The sequence below is a fragment of the Enhydra lutris genome, unplaced genomic scaffold, assembly GCF_002288905.1.
Source record: "Enhydra lutris kenyoni isolate GAN:26980312 unplaced genomic scaffold, ASM228890v2 scaffoldscaffold23, whole genome shotgun sequence".
Taxonomy (NCBI): Eukaryota; Metazoa; Chordata; class Mammalia; order Carnivora; family Mustelidae; genus Enhydra; species Enhydra lutris.
In genome coordinates, this window is record NW_019154107.1 from 3,999,169 (window position 1) to 4,014,237 (window position 15,069).

The 15,069-nt window shown below is 44.8% G+C and overlaps 1 protein-coding gene across 2 annotated transcripts in view; it reads left to right on the forward strand.

The window, feature by feature from the left end:
- LOC111150495 (phosphate regulating endopeptidase homolog X-linked) overlaps positions 1–15,069 on the forward strand; it is a 204,913-nt gene that overhangs the window by 90,898 nt on the left and 98,946 nt on the right. For both annotated transcript variants that reach the window (XM_022507971.1, XM_022507972.1), the window contains exon 12: positions 10,700–10,801. In XM_022507971.1, the coding sequence (XP_022363679.1) occupies positions 10,700–10,801 (102 nt within the window). The remainder of the gene's footprint in view (positions 1–10,699; positions 10,802–15,069) is intronic.

Consider the following 15,069-nt stretch of genomic DNA (forward strand, 5'->3'; position numbering starts at 1 on the left):
AATTTTTAACTAAAATGGGAATCAAGAGAGGCACCTGGGCGGCTCATTTGGTTAAGCTTCTGACTCTTGGTTTTGGCTCAGGTCATGATCTCAGGGGTGTGGGATCCAGCGAGCCCTGTGCTGTGGGGGGCTCTGCGCTCAGCAGGGAGTCTCCTTGAGGATTTTTTCCCTCTTCTTCTGCCCTCGCAGCCCCCATGCGCATTTTTTTTCCTCTCGTTCTTTTTCAAATAAATAAATCTTTTTAAAAATGAGAATTGGGGGATTTATGTCTTTGTCAAGTCTGTATAAAGCATTTTAACAAAAGCCTTCTTTCCAGGTACACAGTTCAACCTCGACCTATGAATATTGGCCTTTCTCAGATTGTTTGTAGGAGGGGGTGGGTTAAAGGTTGGTCTTGCTTCCTCTGTGAAGGGTTGTGAATAGTCATTAGTCTTTCTAATTCCTTTCTAAATTTGGTAGCATCTTCTGAAAGCAGAGGTAAAAGGACTTCATAATTGAAAAGCTCTGCTGCTGTCCAGGGACATGAATTCTTTGGGGTTGGGGCGGGGGCATGTCTAGGATACACCAGCAAAGGACCTTGCATGGGAATGCCCGAAGCTGGCAGAGCCTGATTGCAGAGCCCTGGAAGGTAGGAGCAAAGCCTTATTGCCAGTCTCAGAGGCTTTCGTTAAGCTCATTTCTTGGCTTTTAGCATTTACACCAGCAACCTGTGTACTTTGAGCCTAGAGATTAGGCTGGAATGCTCCCTGTAAATCTTGTAGGGAAAGGGAGGTTACAACAGGCAGATGAGGCTAGATTTTTAAGAAGGGGAACTTAGGTTGGATGTAGACATTTATTTTTAAATCTTAAGCCTGATTTCTGTTCTTTCATCTTTTCAAGGTCTCCCTTAAGGCTAGCCATTTTACTTAGAGAATTGAGAGTTTTCTATAACGTTTATTTTTCTGTTCAATACAGCCAGTTTGGAGGAGCCCTCATCCGGCCATTGGCCAGTAGGATCTGTGAATAGCACTCAAACCACAATAATCCTTTTAACGGCATAATGAAGATTTAAGAGGCATCCAAAGAGAGCAGTCCCCATGATCCAAAAGTTTATTCCCAAAATCTAAGAAAGCAAAAGTGTGCCTTGCATAGGCAGTAAGGATGGTGTAGCGAAAACAGTGTCTCCAGTCCTCATGAAACTATGAGACACCTCCTCCAGGTACAGACCTGCTCATCAATGACATGGGACAGGTGCTCCTGGAATGGGACTTTCCTGCACACACAAGCAATGAGGGTTGAGAGAGCAGAGATTCCTCTGGGCTGGAACCTGTCATGACAAACTTCCCCGAGAGAGGGCACAGCTGGACAGAGAGAGATTGAGACTCAGATTCCTGGTCTATCTGGCCACCAAGGTGCACCCTGGTAAGTGCACTCTCTGAATGGTGGAGGCCAAAGAGAACATTCTCACTGGTCACAAAACCAAGCTCTTAAGACACAAAATACGACAAAAAGAAAAATCATAATCTGCAGCAAGGTTTGTCTTAAACGCACATTATAGCTTCAGCTGAGCCTCGGGTCTCTTGGAGCCACACTAATGCCCAGGAGGGATGCGTGTTGTTTTACAGGGTGCCCTGTTGCATAGAAGTTTTCTTGAGGTTGGCAGATCACCTCGTGTCAATCTGACCCATTCTGTGACCAACGTATCCTAATACGGGAGTCTTTGCATTAGGTGGGGAGCACTCTAACAGCTTTTAAGGGCTCCACCTGTGCCCACCAGTGTTAGGGCTTCGTCTTCCAAGATGTCCCTTAGCAGCAGCCTTTGCCTCATGTGCACATTAACCCACAACAAAGTTTGTGTGAAAAATGACATAAAAGACACAAAGGAAAACAAAGACTGTATTTGGGAGGAAATGGATCAGAAACCAGAGTACTCTACCAGAGTCCATCAGACTCCACAAAGAGAGATTCTGGGAGACCGACATGGTAAGAAATGTTACCTTCTGCTAACTGTTTGATGTCGCAAGGATCTCTCAGCGGTAGCTGTGTCTGGTGTGAGCGGTGTCTAGCGAGTCATTGTCTTGCTGACTACACCAACCATTGGGGAGGAAGAACTTCCTTTCCCCTTCATGGCCCTTGTAGCTGGACTAAGAATCCACTTGACATGAGAGAGATTAACAGGAGAAAGTCAAATTTAGTTTTGTACGAATGGGGAGTCCACACAGCCATGAAATTCTGAAGACCTTGAGGTACCAGGAGGCTTATCTGAGCTCAGGAGAGGGGAGGAGTCTGAGGATGTGAAGAGGACAAAGACTATTAGCACAAATGTAGAGAAGATGTTTGGAAGATATAGGTTGCTTTATTATGCAGTTAAGTTTCTTAGGAAAGAGGCATTTCTGTGAATAGCTATCTTCTCGGTATAATCAGGCAGTTGACCTGGAGGTAGGAGGTAAAGAGCTTTTCCTGAATCTGCTGGATTTTGATTGTTTTTGGCTCAAAATAATGTTTATGCTAAGTTGGCCTATTTGGTTTGGTTTGCCAGTGATCCCTGTATTTACATATCCATCACCTCATTGAATCTAAATTGTGATTGCTATTTTCAAAGCTTATAGATTTTGTTGTGGAGACCAAATATATGCAAATGGCAGTTAAACACACACCTGTTTTTCTCTGATCACAACCCTCATAGGAACTCTGAGAAGGGACTGAAAGTATGGGCTTAAATTTTGGGGATTCATGGGTATGAGGAAGGATCTGAGTTGGCCATGTAGGATTTTTTTTTATTGCTAGAGACACAGCTTTGAAGGAAACTACAGCTGAGAGTGGGATGAATTCACTCCTTCTTGGAGCAGTAGTGGCATACGTTTACTCAAGTGCATTACTAGAAAAATTTTGACTCATTTATATAAAATACTAAGTTTCTATGTCCATGCAACAGGGGAAATGGTAAGGAGAGGTCAAAAGAGGGAGTAGGTGAGACAACTTGAATTTTACTAAGGTAGAAGACTCTTGTTGAAAATCTTCCATGGAAGGGTAGCAGGTGCATACATACACATGTGTAACTCCCCAGTGTCTGATCTAGAACACTATGGGCAAGATCCTGGAGTGCAAAGATTGAAATGCAGAACCACTTTTAAACTTTTTTTTTAAAGATTCCATTTATTTATTTGAGAGAGAGACAGAGAGAGCAGGAGAGGGAAGAAGGTCAGAGGGAGAAGCAGACTCCCCGTGGAGCTGGGAGCCCGATGCGGGACTTGATCCCGGGACTCCAGGATCATGACCTGAGCTGAAGGCAGTCGCCCAACCCACTGAGCTACCCAGGCGCCCGCAGAACCAAAGAACAAACAGCTGCTCATAGACCAACTGAATGAAGTTTATTTTCTTTTATTTTTAAAAAAGATTTTGTTTATTTATTATAAAGAGCAAGCGTGCACATGCATGAGTGCTAAGGGAGGGGCAGAGGGAAAGAATGTCAAGTAGACAGAGCACAGAAACCAGTGCAGGGCTCAGTCTCACCACCCCGAGATCATGACCTGAGCTGAAATCATGAGTCAGATGCTCAACCGACTGAGCCACCCAGGCGCCCCCCATGAACTGTATTTTCAGTGTGGATCCCTGAGATCTGAAATAAATAGATGCTTAGGAAAATGCTGTTTTGCCTAGAGGCCCTTCTTCTCAATGGGGCATACTTTACCATAAAAACAATTGAGTTAATTTCAGTGTGTTTTTATTTTTATGTCTAAAAATTTTTTTTTTCCTTGGGAAACTTCAATTTAGGATTTCCACCTTAAGTGATTTCTATTAATGTTCCATGTTGCCTGGTGGGGTCGTTAGGTCAAGGTTTGGTGAAGAAATACTCTTTCTCTTTTCTTATTTTGAAACTCTAGCAGGCTTTTGTGCCGCAGGGAACATGGCTTAACTGAAGGCGATGTTATTATGTGATGCTGTAGAGAAGTCTAAAGATAAAAATCAGAAGTGCTGAGTGATTTCCTAGTTCCGACATGCTAAGCTCATTATTTCTTTTATTTGCATTGACATGACAACCAATGACATTAATCACTATAAAAGATTTCACTTGTTCTAGAACTCTGCTGGGGTGGCTCAGCACTGTTTCACAGAAAATGTTACACAATAAATCTGTAAAGTCTGTAAAAAAAAAAAACAAACCCTGCAGTGGAGTCTGGGATGGGGGTGGGGGGATGGGGGAGGGAGAGCTGTCATGGGTTGGGGGGATTATGGCACCTGAGAGGACTAGGGCTGAGGCCAGATGAGGCTCACAGGAAAGCAAAGAGGGAAGTGATGGCTTGGGTTTTGACATCTGTGAGAGGGCCATAGAGAGACTGAGTTACCAAGGTAGAGATTTAGGAAAGACTGTGGTGGTGGGGGGAGGGGAGAGGGGAGAGAAGGAAAGGAATCTGAAGAAGGAAGCTACCTGAGTCAACCAACAGTCAGCTGTTCGTCATTCTGCGTCTTGGCAATAGGCCGAAATCTTTTTGCCCTTGAAAGGAAGGCAATTGTCTTTCTCTGTCCTTCAAGGTCTTCTAGCTGGACTAGGAATGAAATTTAAATGAGTCAGATTAACAGAAGAACAATCCCAAGTTTTATTACATGTGCACCAAGGCTCTCTAAGGAAATTGGGATGTAAAGAAATGAACAGTGAGTTTTCATACTTTTTAGACAAGGAGACGATAGATCTGTGAGGAATTGACAGGACAAGGGAGACTTAACTTTGGGAGCTTCAACAGTAAGAAATTCTAGACAGGATTTGGGCTGGGGTAGTAAATTAGTAAAAAGTAACAAGTATTGTTTATACAGCCTTCTTGGCTCTAAATTTCCCATCTCCGGTGATAAGGATGTCTCTTTACCTCCTGGTATAGGGGTGGCACTTTTCACATGCGAGATATATTTCCTGCCTTCAGGGAGATGGAGGAGGCTCTTTTGTAACTTTTTAAAAAGGATTTTATTTATTTGACACAGAGAGATTATGTGTGTGCACAAGCAGGGGAGAGGGGCAGAGGGAGAGGGGGAAGCAGAGTCCCTGCAGAGTAGGGAGCCCAATGAGGGACTTGATCCCAGGACCCTGGGATCATCATCCAAGCTGAAGGCAAATGGTTAACTGACTGAACCACCCCAATGCCTCATTGTAACTTTTATTTAAAATGTCAGTATGTTAAACTGGCACATTTTGGAGCAGCCTGTCTTTGGCCCCTACAGGTCTTATAGAGATTTCCACTCGAAATGCAAATCAGCAGGGTAGATACTGAGAGCTTTAGGCGTCCATGGAACATGTTTAAAATGTTAGTGATTTTGAGAGCCATTGTAATGCCCAGGGATGGCAAGGGAGGGACCTACAAAACCAAAGTGCTTAGAGAGCAGTATCTGGAAGCACTCAGCGTCATTTTATATTATTTTAGTTTATTTATTTTTTTTTTTAGGAATAGGGGGAGGGACAGAGGGAGAGAGAATCTTAAGCTGACTCTCGCGCTGAACCTGGGAGCCTGAAGCAGGGCTTGATCTCATGACCCCGAGATCATGACCTGACCTGAAATCAAGAGTCAGCCACTTACTTAATGGACTGAGCTACCCAGGTGCCCTAGCCTCAGTTTAATAATAGGTACATACTTCATAAAAGTGCCCCGAAGCAAATAGGAGCAAAGCGTGCCCTGAAGCAAATAGGGGTGAAACGAACTTACGATACTCTGTAGAAGTCCAGAAATTCCAAAATACATGTATTTGCCAAAGATCTCTTTGGCTTGGGTAGTGTTTATTTTGTTCTAATTGATTAAGTCATTTATTTTAAACCATAGTGAAACAGATTAGTTTTCATACTCCTTACTCCAGGTATTTTCCTTGGACATGTTCAGCTTTTTATGTATTCTTTAGGTGCTTTCGGTTATCACCACATGTTGGCCAGGGTGCTGAGAGCAACTCTTTCATTGCCGTCTTTGTTCTCATCTGTAAATACCTCTCTTCCTACCAGTATGTTCACCTTGCCAGGATGCACACAGCTGAATGTGAAGAAATTGATTTTTTTTTTCAAGAAACACCCTTTTAGCCGAAGATCTTGCTCTTATTTCATGGGGAAAAGACACCATTGCATGAAGACTGTCAGCCTTCCACCATCTAATCTAAAGATTCTTCTGCATTCCTGTCCATCATTTTACCCTCCTCTCATAATCCTGCCTCATGTACTGTCTGGGTCCTGTCCCGCTTTGCCCTCTCAGGGCCCAGCTCCTGTGTGTTCAGTCTCTTCCTCTTCACTGAATCCTTTCTGTCAGTACTTTTTTGGGTAATTTTTAAAAAGACTTAAATTATCTTACAGCAGTTTTATGATTATAACAAAACTGAGAGGAAGATGCAGACATTTCTCATGAACCCCCTGAGCCCACACATACAGAATCTCCCCCGTTACCAACATTGTTCCCTGGAATGGTACATTTTTTTTTTAACCAATGGCAAACGTACATTGACACACATCACTCAAAGTCCCACAGTTTAAGGTTCACTCTTGGTGTCACACGTTTTGTGGGTTTGGGAAAAAACAAAACAAAAACATAGTGACCTGTATCCATCATTATGCTGTCATACAGTGTAGTTTCACTGCCTTAAAAATCCTCTGTGCTCTGTCTGGTCATTGCTCTCTCTTCACCCCCTGGCAAGCCAATCTTTACACTGTCTCCATAGTTTCGCCTTTTTCACTATGTTCTGTTGTTGGAAACATACAGTATGTAGCCTTTTCAGGTTGGATTCTTTCCCGTAGTGATAGGTACTTAAGGTTCCTTCCTGTCTTCTCATGGCTTGCTAGCTCATTTCTTTTCAGGGCCGAATAATATTCCGTTGTCTGGAAGTACCACAGTTTGTTTATCCACTCACCTCCTGAAGCACATCTTGGGGTCTTCCAAGATGTGACAATTATGAATAAAGCTTCTTTAAACATCCTTGGCCGGGTTTGTGTTGGTATAAGTTCCTTTACTTAGGGTAAATAACCAAGAGCATGGTCGCTGGTTCCTGTGGCAAGATTATGTTTAGTTTTCTAAGAAATTGCCAAACTGCTTTCCAGGGGGACTCTGCTATTTTGCACTCCCACCAGCTGTGAATGAGGGTTCCTGTTGCTACACAGCCTCACCAGCATTTTGCGGTGTTAGTGTTGTGGGTTTGGGTCATTCTAATAGATGGGTAGTGGTATCTCATTGTTTCAGTTGGCATTTTTCTGATGACCAATCATGGGAAGCACCGTTTCCTATGCTTGTCATATGTCTTCTTTAGGGAGGTGACTGTTAATGTCTTTGGCTCGTTTTAGGTTTATTCTTTATTTTTAAATTTAAATTCAGTTAGTCCACACAGTACATCATTATTTTCAGATGTAGTGTTCAATAGTTCGTCAGTTGTGTACAACACCCAGTCGCACATCACGTGCCCTCCTTAATGCCCATCCCCCAGTTACCCCATCCCCCCACCCACCTCCCCTTCCACAACCCTCAGTTTGTTTCCCATAATTAAGAGTCTCATGGTTTGTCTCCCTCTCTGATGACATCTCATTCCATTTTCCCTCCCTTCCCTTGTGATCCTCTGCACTGTTTTTATAGTCCTCATATGAGTGAAACCATATGATGGTTGTCTTTCTCTGATTGACTTATGTCTTTGGCTCATTTTAAAATCACTTTGGTTGTTTTCTCATTGTTGAGTTTCCAGTGACGCTTAAACACGGTTAGATGTCTCACATGGTCAACAACACAACAGCAGCAGCAGCAACAAACCCCAAACCCCAAACCCTCCGTCTCCTCTCTTTTTTTTTTTTTTAAGATTTTATTTATTTATTTGACAGACGGAGATCACAAGTAGGCGGAGAAGCAGGCAGAGAGAGAGGAGGAAGCAGGCTCCCCGCTGAGCAGAGAGCCTGATGCGGGGCTCGATCCCAGGACCCTGAGATCATGACCTGAGCCGAAGGCAGAGGCTTTAACCCACTGAGCCACCCAGGCGCCCCCCGTCTCCTCTCTTAACCCTACATCTCCCTCTGCCTTATCTTTGCTTTCTGTCTTTCGTAGTGTAGAAACCCAGGACAGGCTGCCCCAAGATGGGCTGCTTTGGCATGGAGATTCATCTGAGCTGAAGGCACTTGAGACCGTATGGGCTCAAGGGAAGCTTTTGCCCTTCCCTTAACCACAGAGAAGAATCTAAATGGGAGTCTTTCCCAGAGTCAGGGTTATTAGCAGAGATAGATTTTATTGGAATGACCCATCTGTGTGGCAGGACAAACATCTAATTACCAAACACTTGCTCTTTTTATTGCCCTGTGAAGTGCCTCCCTTTCCTCTGAAGCCCCAGAACCCCGACCCCTTTGTCCTTAGTTCAGAATGACGTGTGTATCTCATCTTGCCTGTCTTTGGAATTTCCACATCTATGGGGATTCCCCTTACATACTCTATTAAATTTGATTTTCTCCTATTAACCTGTCTCATGTCAGTTTGATTCTCAGTCCAGCTAGAAGGACCCTCGAAGGGGTCAGGGATTCTTGCCCTCTGAGAGTAGACAGACTCCTTGACCGGGTTGTCCAGACTTGCTGCCTCCATTGCCCATGCACCCTTCATCCCACTGAAGTGAGGCTTTTGTCCCCAGCCCTCTTTCTCTTCCAGCATCCCTGGTCTTAGAAAAAGGCAGTAGCATTCACCTAGTTGCCTATGCCTCAAGCCTGGGAAGTAATCTGACCTTCTGTCCTTTGCTCACCTCCTCACATAAAGTTAATTACCTGCTTCCATTGATTTGGTCACTGAGTCTCTCTCAAATTAATTTACCCACTTTTTCCCACCCTGGCTGCCCACTCCTTAGTTAACTTGGGAAGATAATGTTTCAGTTTTTATGGGAAGGTCATGGGCAGGCTGATGGGGGCTGCCGTGCGATGAGGTCACAAAGACTGAAGGGTGCTGATGACTGAACAGGCAAAAATTCTAGACACTGGAGATTTCCTTGTCGTTCTAACACCCTCTTTGTGCGGGCTTTGTTTGAAATTGTGGCTTGTACATCTCTCAGTCAGTTCCCTTTTACTTCCCTGGCATTTTCCTCTCATGTATGAGGCACAGCTCTGTTGGTCCGGGAAGTTCTGAGCTCACAACTGTCATTCAGTTCCGTGGTTGAATCTTGGCTCTGACCCTTCCTGGCAGCAAGAGCTGGAACAGATCATGGACTCTCTTGACTCTTTGTTTCTTTATCTGTAAAATAAGTGGCTTCCCCGGACCAGTGAGGTCGCACCCTGGCTACGCAGTAGAATCACCTGCGGGGGGGGGGGGGCTGTTTTGACCTCCCAGCCCAGGCTGCACCCTGGAACCCTGACATTAGCCTCCCGCCTTGTGGCCTTCAGGATTGTTGAAAGCTCCCCTCAGAGATAGTGTGTCACCAGGCTTGAGAACCATTGGCTTTATGATTTTAAAGGGCCACAACTCTTCTATCATTGTGTATTTTCAGTCATGCCCCAAACTGAAGTTAAGAGTTCCCTTAATGTTTTTACTAAGTTGGAAAAAAATAGCTGTGAAGTTCCCCCCACCCCCTTCCATCTGCTGTTTGTTCTTATTTACATACGATGGAACCCAGCCCACTGATTTACAGTTCTGGTTCCCTTACAACTGTTATTGAACTGAAAACATAGCTGAAAACTTATTAAACAGAAAAAAAATTATTTTGAGCTTTGTGCCGACAATTCATTATAGAACCAAGGAAACATCTAAACTTTCCTTCTAGAATTAATGCTAAAAATGGATTTTCAACCCCCTAATCTTAAGGGAACAATTTAATTCTGGTGCCAAACCTAGTATTTATTCTTTCTTGAGTATTCTATCAGGAAAATCAAAGCATCTCTGTGAGAGAATGACATTTTGGGGGATTTGTCCCTAGAAACAGGCAGGACCTCCCCAGAACTCCTCTACTTGGGCCTCTGAAGGCAAGAGTTAGCATCTCTCTTCCCTAGTTCTCTCTGCTGGCCCATAAACACAGGAAGAAAAGCCAGGGCAAACATACCATTGCTGTGGGTATGTGGTCTCACTGTTGAAACACTTTGGAACAGGTCTTTCCGGAGACCACTTTCCTGTAGAAGCCTCATTCGGACCTACCATTTTAGGTCTGAAATAACCTAAGACATTTTTAAGCTGCAAGGGAGTAGAGAGGAGAGCAGGAGGATTACAGAGAATAGCAAAGCATTTGGCGTGACCACTGGCGCTCAGTTTGGGGAAAACTAGGTCCTGACAGAAGCCTGATTTAGACTGGGAAGGAGTCCCTTGGAGTGCTGGCTCTCCCTGCCCGTTTCCCTGTTAACAGTATCTCCTTCAACTGTTCACTCACTTGCTTCTGGAATTCCCACTTGAAACACAAAGCCCGTGCCTTCGCACGTCTCTCCCAAAGCCTTAACTATTGAAATTAGTTGCCACCTTGGTAAGGATGGCTTAATTTAGTAGATGGAGAAAGGTCAGTTATAACCTATGGTGGATTCCTTTCCACATATAATCCTTTTACAACTAGACCATCCAATTGTTCTCTGCAAAGGAATGATTAATTATCTTCTAGTGATGGGGAAAAAAAGCATTTTCCTGGGGAAAGAAATATTGCCAGAGCTTGGAGTCAAGCTGAAAGGAACCTGTTTCCCACCACGTTTGGCACTGAACTCTTTCCTGTGCCCCAGAAAACCCTGTCTGAATCTTCCTGGTTTTGACTTGTCTCTCTGGGTATTTCCTTGCAGATGGAGGAATTGGTTGAGGGTATTCGCTGGGCCTTTATTGACATGCTGGAGAAAGAAAATGAGTGGATGGATGCAGGGACGAAAAGGAAAGCCAAGGAAAAGGTAAGAGTCCTTTTGATTAAAAAAAAAAAAAGTACGACTTTCCGTGTAATGGATTTTCATGCTCAGTATTGTGTACTTGATTTTTATATTGACTGAGCTCTTGATTCCGAATAACCCCAGAGTCAGGTGTCTGTTTTGGGATGAATATATAGATTTCATCACCGGGAGGTAAGAGAAAATAAGATCTGACTTCTTTCTTTCTCGAACTGCATTTCAAACACCTTGTAATTCAGCCTTTCCTTCTCTCTCAATTGCTGTTTCTAAGAGCCACATGGCCCACTGCCCAGCGAATTTTGCCACAAACAGTCATTGGCTGTGGCAGAATGCGGAGCAGTGGGGAACCATGGGCAGCAGCTGGCAGAAGAGCCCTCAAGGCCCAAAGAAGAAAACCCCATACTGGCTGTGTGTCCTTCTGCTCTGTGCACGATGTGTGCAAATGTCCTCAGGAAAATCCTTTCCTGCAACCAAGCAGGTCTACTTTCCTAACCCATCATTTTGCTCTAATGATCTAAATGGCATGCTTATGAACTACAGACCACTAGTAGACCATGGTGTAGGAACACAAAAATGTTGCCTAATAGAAGTAGACGCTTGGTGGGCCTTGTACAATTTTCTGGTCCTGTGTAACAAGATGAAGGAGTAAGTGACAGAAGTATTGGCAGCCATGCTGCTTAAACAATGAAGACTCAGACCGATGGAGCTTGAGGGGGTAGGGAATCCCTCCTGCAATCTGAATGGATGCTGCCCTGATCTGGGAGACTGAACTAGGAGCATTTCTTCTTTAGAAAGGTATTTTAAAACCTGGCTGATGATAGGAATCCTCTGGGATGTCTGAATGCCCTCTGGCTCTCTGGGCCCCTCCCCAGCAAGGTCTGATTTAGTGGACGGATGGTGCAGTTTGAACGTTTGTGACTTCAGCCAGTCCCCCTGCTGATTGTTACTGCTCGGGGTTGGGGGGGGATGCTGGGGAACACTGCTTGGAGTCCTACTGAGTCATGCTGAGTACAGATCATTTTGCCCTATGGTCGAGAAACGGGGACAGGGGAGGGCAGTGAACCTACCCTCTCTGATACTATAGGGGTGGATACGTGGTGTCGTCGTGCATTTGTCCGGACCCATAGAATGTGCAGCACCAAGAGTGAATCCTAATATAAGCTTTGAATTCCGGGTGGTAATGCTGTACCCGTGCAGGTTCATTGATTGTAGCAAATGCACCTCTCTGGTGGGGGAGTATGTTAATGGGGAGGCTATGCACATGTGGGCTCAGGGGTTTTATGGGAGATCTCTGTGCTTTCTTCTCAATTTTGCTGTGAACGTATGACTGCTCAAAAAAATCAAGTCTATTCAACAACAACAGCAATAGCAGCAACAACAAAAAACAAAGAGGGCAACATTCTGGGAGTGCTTAGCCTCACTGAAATGAGAATGTACAGAGGTTTAGCAAGGGTATTTTCTAGAGCTTTAATACTCCTGAGATGGATGAACATTGCCATAGATATTTTTGTCAATAGACATGAAAAGGCTGTTCACTGCTTGTAGCGAAGGAAGAACTTGGGTGGCCGGGGGTGGCAGGTGTTGGAAGAAGACAAAGGGAAAGTTGGATGTTTTTCCCCTCGAGAATCTGTCAAAGCCATCTTAAGTCATGGAAGGCGCAAGCTGATGAAGGCAGAAGCATGCGGGCTGTGAGGAGAAACTCTCCAGATGGTAGATGAAACTTTTGGCACCAACATATTGTTGTTTTTTGAAGGCTTCATTGATTTGCTGGGCTAGCTTGTGATATCTGGAACAGAATGTGTCTTGCACTGCACGGTGGAGAGTGCAGAGCACTGGGGTTCTTGATCCTAGCCCGACCCTTTGTGGCCTGAGGGTCACCCATGTGGAGGCTGGGGTGGAGTGATGAGGCCTGTGTGAAAGTGCTGAACAGGACGGATACCAGAGGACTGTTCTGGGGACTGCAGTCAGTTTCTGGGAAGTATGACTGGTCGCCTCAGGGGGAGATCGTCCGAGTTTGCATAAAGGGGTGGGCACCTTACAGTTGGGTCTTCTAGGCAAGCGGCACATGGGTCTTTCTTGAAGGCACATTATTCTCAGTTCTTCTAATATTAGACATGTTCCTGTTTGCTCCGAGTTGCTCTCCAGTCTTATATTTTATTTCAATGAGAGCTGTCACTTTTTCTTCTAAAAGTACTCTTTGAACACACTGCTTTCTTTGCGCTGAGTTCAACCTGCCAGGAACTCAACTAGTTCCTTGACAGGTACAAATATCAAAGGGAATTTTCCTCCTGGATCTCACCAGGCTCCCTGAGTATCCTGTATTTCAGAGTTCAGGGACATTCCGTTAACAAAAGGCAAGGAAGAGGGGATGTTGTCTGAGAATTTTCACCAGTTTCCCAAAGCATGTCAGGCCCTGGGACCCCAGAAGATGCCGATTTTCTTTTTCTGAATTAAATGAACACGCAGTTCTGGAAATGACCTCTGGGCGGAGCTCATAGACTCGCAAAGACAGAATTTAGGAAGCTGAAGGCATTTATGCAGCTTTCGGCTCTGGGGTTGTTTTTGAAAAAAATATTTTTTTTCTTGCCCTTTTTCTCTGCTGTCCTCAATTTGATTGCCTTTTAATAGTCAACAAGAAAGGACAGGTTCTGCCTACTGATTCCTTGAATCTCAGATGGAAGTCTCTGACAATCTTAGGGCTTTGTCTTTCTGATACTGAGTAGCTTCTGCATTAAGACAGGATTTGCCTGTGTTGAAAGTGGAGGTGAGTAATTTGCCTGCTCTTCCTGGTATGACTTGGCATTGTTCTTTGGGCATGTGTCGTATGCAGTATATCACCCAGGCGGAAGATTTCTCATCAATAATAGTGCCCACACTGGGCCAATGCTGAGTCACTTGGCAACCCATTGGGAAAGCTGGGAAAATGTTCTGATTTGCGAGTGGGAGAGGCTTTTCTTTGCCCCCCCACGAAGCTCTAGACTGCAACAAATGACAGTGCCTCCTGTATTGGGTGCTGACCTAAGTGTTCTCTAGTGCCAGGCCTCCTGAATGTGGAAGGCCCAGATACCGCAGGGACTTGAGGCCTAACACCTTGAGTTGTGTGTCAGTGACCCTGGTTTCAAGATGGAACTGTGGGGATGTGATTTTGTTGTGTTATTCGGTAGGGGTGATCACCATAAAAAGATCAACAAGGTTGCCTCTGCTCTGGGGAAGGCTAAATCTGTTGTCTCAGTCTCCTGGCCTTGCTCCTCTCATCTCCTAAGAGGTCGCGAGTGGTTTAGAAACCATTAAACTGACAGCGTAGGTTTCAACTGGAAATTTAGTATTGTGAAATAAGCACCACTTTTTGTTCAGGATTCTGTTTCCTGCAAGCATATGCTTTTACTGTAAACTAGCAGCAAAGGACAGGAAGCCCGTTATTTTTTTGGTTATCACAGATGGGGGATGAGCGTAAGGTGATAGAAATTATTTTGGGGGGGTGTCTTCTGGAAGATTTGCCTTTTCCAGAGCAGAGTAGGAGGATCTCAAGGTCACTACGTAGTGATTCTGAGGCCTGGCAGGAAGGGATGCAACACTGCCTTTGGCTGCCCTAGTGGCAGGAGCGGGGATTCTGCTGGAGAGCTCTGTGTCAGATCAGGAGGAACAGCTTCCTGAATTGGGCTAGTCCCCTGCGAGATTCAGTTCTGTATCCAAAAGCTGGGTCCTTCCTGAAATATTTGTTTGTCCTCTTTACTTCTGGGATCTATGTTTGCCTGGCCACCCCTAGAGAGAAAGACCTGGATGGAACTGCTAGGAAGGCAGCATCCTCAGGATCCTGTGAGTGGCCTTAACCTCGGCCACAGCAGGTACAGATGGTTCCTGGGAGTGTGCTACATGGTCCTGTTGCCACAGGCATGCAACATAGGCTTTGAGCAAGGTGGGAAGAGTTTTCCTGCAGAGGACCAAACAAAATTGTATTTCACCTCTTTGGCTTTGTCTCTATTTGGGAAGAAAAAGAATCATTGCTTTTGCCCCTCTAAGTACTTGACTGGGCCCCGTGTGATGAAAGATAGGTTAACAAGAGAAAATCAACCAGAAGTTTATTTATTTATTTTTTCTCAAAGATTTTATTTATTTATTTGACAGACAGAGATCACAAGTAGGCAGAGAGGCAGGCAGAGAGAGAGAGAGAGAGGAGGAAGCAGGCTCCCTGCTGAGCAGAGAGCCTGATGCGGGGCTCGATCCCAGGACCCTGAGATCATGACCTGAGCCGAAGGCAGAGGCTTAACCCACAG